This window comes from Podarcis filfolensis (genome assembly GCF_964270895.1).
Source record: "Podarcis filfolensis genome assembly, chromosome: 3".
Classification (NCBI taxonomy): Eukaryota; Metazoa; Chordata; class Lepidosauria; order Squamata; family Lacertidae; genus Podarcis; species Podarcis filfolensis.
This window is the reverse complement of record NC_139606.1, coordinates 7,831,188-7,840,719: the sequence shown is the minus strand read 5'-3', so window position 1 is coordinate 7,840,719 and position 9,532 is coordinate 7,831,188. Positions and strand designations below refer to the sequence as shown.

General features: G+C 39.7%; 1 protein-coding gene across 2 annotated transcripts in view; it reads right to left on the bottom strand.

Moving 5' to 3' along the window:
- Positions 1-485: 485 nt before the first annotated feature.
- The window catches only part of APLF (aprataxin and PNKP like factor), a 24,062-nt gene continuing 15,015 nt past the window's right edge, over positions 486-9,532 (bottom strand). The window contains exons 10-12 of one of the 2 annotated variants that reach the window (XM_083606578.1): positions 7,184-7,230; positions 5,767-5,808; positions 486-1,514 (exon numbers count right to left, since the gene is read on the bottom strand). In XM_083606578.1, coding sequence (XP_083462704.1) covers positions 1,303-1,514; positions 5,767-5,808; positions 7,184-7,230 — 301 coding nt within the window. In that variant the 3' untranslated portion in view covers positions 486-1,302. Of the gene's footprint in view, positions 1,515-5,740; positions 5,809-7,183; positions 7,231-9,532 lie in introns of both variants that reach the window. The other variant, XM_083606579.1, reaches the window with a different exon arrangement.

Genomic DNA, 9,532 nt, shown 5'->3' with positions numbered 1-9,532 from the left:
CCAAGTTTCTTTGGGGATTAAAAAGAGGCACATTATCCCTAGTTTGGATGGAGTTATTGTGTGAACAAAATGTTAATATTGGGATTGCTCTGCAACACTCTTTCCTCAACTTGGAAAAAGTCATTAAAATGAAAAGACTGACTCTCTTGCCCTTAACAGCTGTGCAAAACAGTCTAAAAAATGTACTGCTGCAGTAAGGGGTGAAAATTTGCTGCCACTCGGCTGTTTGCCTGGGGGAATTGCTATTTGCCTGAGGCTAGTGGCAATATTGATTTATTTACTTTTCAAAAAGACTTTCATGTTCAATATCTACACAGCATATTTAAATGTAAATCAGTGTTTTTACAGACAAACCTGTGCCTCAGATTCCAGTGCAAAGCCAAGTCACCTGGGATTTATGTTTCAGAGTAAAGAAACAGAGTGTCATAGTATTGTACAACCACTTTTAGAAGAACAAAAATACTGGAAAGAGATTTGGGACATAATTGCTTTCATCATAAATTTATAAACGTTTTTCTGAAATACAGAGAGAAAACAAATGCTGTTTGTAGTATTAGCTGGAATATGAAAGACAGTGATTGTTTACAGCCTGGTTACCAGTTTGGCAGCTAATGAATCAAATTCCAGCTTGGTTTAACTGTCCATCTAAAACTGTCATGATCTACCGTATATGATGATTACGTATATGCAACATAATGTTCCCTTTATTTAACATGAAGATGAACTTTAGTAATGTAAATAAAAACTTCCTAGTTTAAGCCTCAACGCCGTATGTGGCACAGTACATCAGGCATCAAAATCAGTAGTGTTAAGTGTTACAACTCAAGATACATGACTTTCTCTCAGACATTACCAGCTGCGAAAAAACAGCATTTAAGATTTACATAAATTAAGTATACATGAGTGCAAAATTTAAGAGATGATTTCGAGGTAAAGGCTCATCTAAACCACTATTCTTAGAAGGGAAATTACCACTCAAGTGGCACTATCGAGCCAGATTTAAATGCTTTCATCCCCTTCACACTAATCGGGTTGGAGTAACCTCTCTCAACCTGACCAATATATTTTTCTTCATTAAACAATCTATTTGGTCTCAGTATCTTGAGATATAAATTGGTATCAATAAATTATTATGACTGTCTTCCAAATTGCCTTGTCTTCTTAAATGCAAGGGACAGAATCAAGAGAACATTTATGCCAACTTGATTTAAGGGTTAAAGTGAACCATTTAAATCAAATTGAATTCAGGACATTTCATGTATTTCAACTGAATTGTGCACTACATTTGCAATACATGTACAACTACTTATTGCTTTTAACAATCTTCTGTGCTTCTTTCAGAAGGGTGGCAACATCTTCATCATCCTTCTCTTCAAAATCTGGCTCCCAGTCAGAGTCTTCATCAGTAGGGTCACACTCTTCTTCCTCTTCATCATCATCTATAAAGCTGTCATTCAAGTTGTATTCATTGGGCTCACCATCATTATCACTATCATCATCCAAAACACTTCTTCCTGTAGAGTAAAAAAGGCAACACCCTTAAAAGAAGATTAAAAACTAGAATGATAGTGGTGTAAGACCACAGTATTATTTAATATTTGAAATGTATCAACTAAATCATATCACTTAACATTTGATCTTTCCAGTACAAGTTACTTTCCAGTTACCGTAAATTTGCTATACGAGTGTATATAGATGCTACACGTTAGTCAATATGAGCAACAATATGAAAATTTGTCCAAAATTTGTAAATCAAGGTCATTATGAGCCAAGCCTACAATTCCACTCAAGTCTGGGTCCAACTCGAGCTGGGCCTGTCGCAGGTCCAGCAATTCTGCTGCTGACCAGCACTCTCTACTGCCCTTTGCTAAAATTTATCCTGATGGCATGGTGGTAGCAGCATCTTTAAATCCTGGATGCTTGTATGGTGTGGACATCCATTAATGTCAGAAAGCCTAGGAACTGGGAGTTTCCTAGTGATAGCAGAACCTTCTATGCCCCGAGTGACAAAAACTCCTAGCTACATGAACACATGGGCTGGAGCATCCAGATGCTTCTGCCTTTTCTAACACTAACCTCCTTCACTAGAGTGAATTTTAGGAAAGGGCAGGGGACTGACAGGGGACCTTCTGCTAACTCACTATTACCCATTATAGACTGAAAATGAAAGAAGCGTAGCTGAAAAGTTGTAAAGGAAGATATTCAGGAAAGGGGCCTTACAAGAAGTATTTCCCAGCAACTACTTCCCATGCTAAACTGGTGGTCCTTTTCAACGCAAGGTAACACGGCTAACGTATTTTCACATGTCTTGCACTACAATTTCATATACTTGAATTGTCAATGTTAACAAACAAATGTCCAGGAATCAGGATATTTCTCACAGATAACCTGATACAGCTGTCAAGTGTCCTTTAGAGATCAAATTCTCTTTGTTACTTTAGGAACATAAACTGTATTATGTATTACTTGGTTTGCCGTTAAAAGATCATGTTTGGCATATTAAAAGTATGGCTTATTCAGACTAGAAGTACAAACTGAATTGACTTTTTAAACTGTTATTGTGACAAATGGAGCTGCAAGCTTCTACAAGCTGCTAAATCGTAAGGAATCTGGCATCTCATTTTAGCAGTTTAGGAGCAGGCAAACCAATAAAAACAGGAGAAATAATCAATATTATAGTACAAAAGAAAGAAATGTATTATATCCTGCGGATAATATCTTCCCCAGTGCTCCAGTATTAAGCAGACATAAAGCAATCATTTCTAATAAAAAGAACTGAGAAAATGCAACAGGAGAGATCAAGACTCTATGAATACTACTTTAAATTTAAGTAGCCTTATTTTCTCAGCTATTGATTTCTGCTTCTTTGTGGTTTTTATATTTATCATGGATTTCTAAAAATGGAAGGTTTTTAGAAATAATGGATTTCTAAAAATGGAAAGTTTGCCTGGGTTGAAACTTGCTTCTATATCCTTCTACATGTCATAGGGGAAGGAGGCTTTAGAAAAAATGGTGGAAATCTTTTTGTGTGCTTGTGGTCTTCCCCTCTTGGGCCTTCACATTTCTGAGTAAAGATGTACTCAGGTTTTAACCTGAATGGCCTTCAGTCTCTATTCTGCTTTGCAAAGCAGAAACCTTCTAACTGTTGAGAGTCAATAGATTTTGCCAGGTTTTCCGTAGGCCTGCAAAAATATTTGAAATACCCTAATCATATTATCTTTTGGTGAGCTACTACACTGGTGCTATTTAGACCATATGCAGTCAAGATTACAGGCTGAAGACTAACCATCAGTGACCATAAACACTGATTTAAATGAGCAGATACATGACACTAAACATATAGTATGTACTTTTTTAAAAGTAAGTCAAAACCTGTATGAGTGGAACATACGCAAATAAATGAGCTTTCAATCATAGCATCAGACCAGCCCTCTTAATTTCAGAGCACTGTTAAGACAAATGTTATATTTAAAATGTAATTCTATTTCCTTAGCATGCTGCTATGACCATGCACTTTTAAATAAAAGACATATTTATGTCAACAGTCTTGAAATAAGAATGCAGCACATTCTCTTTGCAATGTTCCTAAGACAGCTTTTACAATTTGCTACACAGTGGTACCTCAGGTTAAGTACTTAATTCGTTCCGGAGGTCCGTACTTAACCTGAAACTGTTCTTAACCTGAAGCACCACTTTAGCTAATGGGGCCTCCTGCTGCCGCCACGCCACGAGAGCATGATTTCTGTTCTCATCCTGAAGCAAAGTTCTTAACCTGAAGCACTATTTCTGGGTTAGCGGAGTCTGTAACCTGAAGCGTATGTAACCTGAGGTACCACTGTATAAATCAAAACTACTGTAACAGGACTGCAGAGATTCTTTAGCCAATTGAGATAGTCCTTCCAGGCATATTTAGGATGGGGAACCTAAAAGTGGTATCATGGTGACAATAACAAAATAAAAGATTGGGAAGCGTCAGTGCTGTGTGTTTGATGCTGCCCTCTGAAAATGCTTCAAAAACCAGGCAGTTCCCTATACAGTGGTACCTCGGTTACAGACGCTTCAGGTTACAGACTCCGCTAACGCAGAAACAGTACCTTGGGTTAAGAACTTTGCTTCAGGATGAGAACAGAAATTGCGCAGCAGCGGTGCGCTGGCAGCAGCAGGAGGCCCCATTAGCTAAAGTGGTGCTTCAGGTTAAGAACAGTTTCAGGTTAAAAACGGACCTCCAGAACAAATTAAGTTCTTAACCCGAGGTACCACTGTACTCACTAAGCAACTGGTCTCCTAATAAGGTTAAATACTTTAAGAACTAATGAACCAAAAGTTTTCTAGCCATTGCTCCTCTTTCTTCTTTGGTGGTCACACTTACCTTTTTTAAAAAAAATTGCTTAATTTATGAAGTGCTTCACATGAAATATTCCAAAGTTATTCAAAATGATAAATAAAAACCATATACAAATTAAATTCCCAGGTAAATACAGATAAAGACTATGATTTTAAAAATCTACTTAAAAGACTTGTTGGAAGAGGGTGGTCTTTAAGAGGCACAGAAAAGAAAGTGATATATAATGGGAGGAGTTCAAATGGGTAGGTGCTGCTACATCACATGAACCAACTTCCTGATGAGATTGTAACTACTGGAGGCCCTCTCCTGCAGAGCACAGTGATCAGTTGGGTATGTAAGAGGTGACACCTCCCCTTCCCAGTGAGATGATTCATAGGGAAATATGAACTCTGGTTTGTTGTGCATTGCAGCGTGTAATAAAGGTTAATGGAACTCTATGTGGCTGCAAGATGAAGAACACACAGATGCCATTCATCTATTCTAACCTTCAACAAGTTTTAAGTCTTGGGAGAAGTCACAGGAACCAACAGGCAGGTTTGCCAGATCCGCCCCATTTTGTCTCCATGCTCCCACTGTGCCTCTCCTTCTCCATCTTGGCAGTAACTGCCTAGCAGGCAAGGGCTAGCAAGCAAGGACATCGTGTGATTGAAGGACCAGTCATTACCTTATGCAGACTTCATTATTTTAATGGGAGTGTGTGTGGAGGGGGATAAACTCTCCTCCTAAAATTACCGCAATTGAACTACTGGGCCACCCATATCTACACTAAGAATTCTAAATGGCTATCAAGAAAGGAGTGGCCAAATCAGAAACCATTCGGATTTGTAAGCAAATTTGCTATTGTATGCATTTTAACTTTTCTAGATGAGAAAATTTCAGGGAGCACAGGGGGCATGTGGAGGTGGGGGAGCTCCTTTGTGAAAGTGAAAGTCCTTATGCATGGCTTCTGATGTGACTCATTAGCTGAATCCCACCCCACGTCTTTGTATGTGAATTCAGTAGGGACCCACCGTTCCTTTACAAAGCTTTTTTAGTCAAGCTTGTTGTATTCATCATATAGAATATTTGAATATTAGGATTAGCACTGTGGAGGCCCGGCAATAGACAAATGAATGATAAGAAGAGCTCCACTCGTCTTAAAATGCAGGAGAGGTCCTAGCTAGGGCAGTTCTGGGTTTCAGCAGTGGCTGACTCCACGGAGACCACCAGTAAACACCCTTAAGTTCCATGATTGGAGAAAGGTGGGCTGTAAAAGCAAATCCATAATTTGTTCCTGTATATTTTCTTATTAATATTGTTCAAAGTAAATCTTATTTCAAAGAGAAACCAACCCTCTGCAAGTTGTCTGCTTACAGAAATTACATGAGAAATTACTCAGAGCTATTTATCTTGTACCATTTGGAAATACACAGTATCCTAACCTTTTTTAATAGCCTTCGGTCTTGTCTGCCTCCTCTCAGGTTCTAAAGAAACAAAAAAATACCATTACCAAGGCAACAATAGAAATGAACCGTTCCATATTTTAATAGTATCTGAGAGCCAAACTACACAGGAAGTTCTTGGAAGTGGGTAATTTTCAATGGGACCACAATGCTTCTCTCCTCAGCTGCAGTCCCAATGAACATGCCCCCAGCTGCTATTAGCCTTAGTAAAAAAAAATCAAACAAACCCCAAACCCGTCCTTTGACACCAATAGGGGCTTTCTTCCTTAGCTAATGGCAGTGTGTGTATGTGTGTGTGTGATTTTCATCCAAGGCCCCATCTGCAACACACATTTAAAGCAGTAGCATGCCAGTTTAAACAGTCATGGCTTTCCCCCAAGACTTTTGAGAGGTACAGGGGGTGGCAAAGGGAAAGAAGAGGGAAGAAAGTCCTGAGCAGGGAACTTGCATCTTCTGCACATTTAACACACACTATTTCAACCATATGTGGTTAAACGTGGGCTGAAGAGAGGAAGGATGGGAGATGGGAGGAAGCTGGAAAACCTAAGCAGATCCAGTGTGAAAAGCACCAAGTCTGCTTGGGGCTTCCAGCTTCATCCCACCTCTGATCTCCACCCACTAGCTGCCATATAAAAGATGGTCTGGCTGGCCACGAGGCGGCTCCAAATGTAATTTTGGCTATATGAGATTTTTGGGTACACATATAACCCTTTGAACCAACTCCCCATGTATGATGCCTGTCCTGTGAGCATGGACACTGCTCCACTCACAGAATTGAATTATTATTTATGCAAGGTGCTAGGAATAGCCCCATGGGATTTTTTCTTTTCTTCTTTGAACAACAGGCATGCACCACGTTTGCCATATCGTTGGCTGTCTTTGAAAGCAGACTTTCAAAAGCAGTTTGCCAAAAAGCCTGGGGGAAGGAGAAGGTCCAAGACTGCTATCTGAGCACACTTACTGAGGAGCAAGTAACCTCCTCAGATGGACTTACTTCAAAGTAAATGTGTATAGGATCACACTGTAAGACTTCAATCCTACATACACATAAGAGGGTACATCCCACCAAACACAGGAGGACTTACTTCGGAGTGAACATGCAAAGGACTGCACTGCAAACCCATTTAGACTCTGAGAAATAGTTACATTACTGCATATAGGTATGGACAGGTTCTTGTATCTCAGCTGCAATACAGCTGCATTATATTTGTACCATTTGAGCATTTGATTTTGTTGGCTAGTTTAATTTTTAGCTTGAAAATCTTAACAACGAAAAGCATCCCTTTTTATGAGCGTGCTGAGCACCAGCTAGGCCCACTGTTCGGTCCTCCTCACTCAGTTGTATTAACAGATATAGATTCTACATTTCCTATATAATGAAACCAAAGCACTTTACCTGGTGGTACAGTGTGTTTGTATTCCAGCTTGTGCTGTGGATTTTTCCTGCAAAGAAAAGGCAGGGTGGGGGGAAAGAGATGAAACCTGAACTTCCCATTGTATAATCTTCGTAACTTTAATAATATTTTCTAACCACTGAAAGCTACAACCATAATGCTCCAGGGGGTTCTGTTTAAGAGGGAGGAGAAATCAGTTATTTTGTGTACTGTAACTTCAAAGTGTTTAACTGATCCTTTCAGGGAGAGAAAGAAAAAAGGCAGGCAAAATAAATGCTTTTCATCTTTGTTAAAAAGGGAGGACAAGTACAATGTTGCTTAATCAAACTGGAGGTTTGTTTTTTCACTTCCAGATGAATAAGATTTCAATCTGAGCCCAATCTTTCCATTTTTATTGTTGGACAATCTAAACGTATTGAAGAATGATGTACATATCTATCAAAAATGGAAAGATTAAGAGGGTAAACAGTACAAAGTATTGAGTATTTAGAAAACAGGAAAATTAAATTACTTTTAAGAGGCCTTGAATGTAAACCAATCAACTATGTGGTTTTACTGTATGTGGCTTTTTAAAATCAATGTATTGTGTAATTTGCACTTGCAAAACAAAATTATATCTACTGGTTGCAGAAGGCAATTCAGACTACTATTTTTTTTTCTCCCCCAAGCCTCCTTCTCCTCTGCAGCCCTGAAAATCTTCTCCAGAGGCTTAGGAAGGGCTCCTGAACTGTGTGGGATTTGTTGTACAGGGCTGTGGTGTGCTTGTGTGTGGAGGGGGTGGGGAAAATCTCCTGAATTGGGGCAGAGGAACCTTGTGCGAGTGGTAGCGGGAAGGGAAGAGAAAGATAGGTTGCAGGTAATGCAACCACCAGATACAACCCATAATCTCCCCCCACCCTAATCTCCCCTCGCCCTAGAGTTGCCTTTTTAGAGTTACATGTGGTTCTTCGAAAGTGGTGTACCAAGTCTCATTTTCTGGGTACATCTTTCTAGTGCTGCCAAGTCGAACTTTTCTGAGAACCTACACTCATCTTCTGTTGGGTCTAGTCAACTCAGGAAATGGTGTCCCAGTTGTGGAAAGTGATTACTGTACTTCTATCCAGTGCTATTTTTCTAGAAAATGAGGTGCCAGAACTCAAAATGAACTCCTTCCTTGTTCTCTTATAACGGCAATGGCACCCACCTGTCAGGTGCCAGAACTGAGTTCCAGCAAGTTCAGGTTGAAAAAAAGCCCTGCTTCTATCACTTTGTATAAGGCACTTTGTAAAAGGGATGTGGGTGGCACTGTGGTCTAAACCGCGGAGCCTCTTGGACTTGCCAATCAGTAGGCCAGTGGTTCAAATCTGTGTGATGGGGTGATCTCCTGTTGCTCTGTCCCAGCTCCTGCCAACCTAGCACATCGAAAGCACACCAGTGCAAGTAGATAAATAGGTACCACTATGGCGGGAAGGTAAATGGCATTTCCATGTGCTCTGGCACTCATCACAGTGTTCCATTATGCCAAAAGCAGTTTAGTCATGTTGGCCACATGACCCAGAAAACTGTCAGTGGAAAAACACTGGCTCCCTCACCTTTGACTGGACTTAACCGTCCAGGAGTCCTTTACCTATAAGGCTCTGGACTTCAATTTGCTACCCCTGTATTTTTAGTCGTCGTTCAGAGGAGAGAAATTCAACAAGCTTCTCACCCATACAAAACCAGCTGTGCCTGCTAAATTTTTCTTTTCTATACAGCTGTTACAACCCTTTCATTCTCTGAATTTGATTGAGCTGGGAGTAGGGGAGTAATGGACACACATGATAACATTTTTAAAGTGGCTCCCATGTTATAAGTTGGAGCTGACAATGGGACATTCTGCTCTGAAGAGTCCTCCAACAGTTACCCAAAACCAGAAAGGAAATCTGGAGTATTTCATTGGAGAGGACATTCCACAGTTTCAGTGCCATTATCAAAAAGACCTCTATTGTATTCACCCATCTGATCTCATGTGAAACAGAGCGGATACCCTGTTTGAAGCAAGCCAAAACTGTCCAGTGCAGACATGACACTTAACCATGGTTTGTTGCTCAAACTTGGTCAAGAAACAGTCTCCAACATTGCAAAACCACCCAGAACTGTTATCTATGGTTTGCCATGGTTTCACAGCCCTTAACAACAGTTTAGACAAAGCTGTAATTTAAAATTTTATCTGCGAAGGTCATATAATCACCAGGTGTTTTTAAGCTTATCATTATAAGGCACATTTGACACATCAAATGTCAGGATAGGTTTGAAATATTTAATTATCACAATTTAAAATAAAATTCCAGAGATATAAGCACATGACCTCTCTTAAAATATTAAAAGTAATA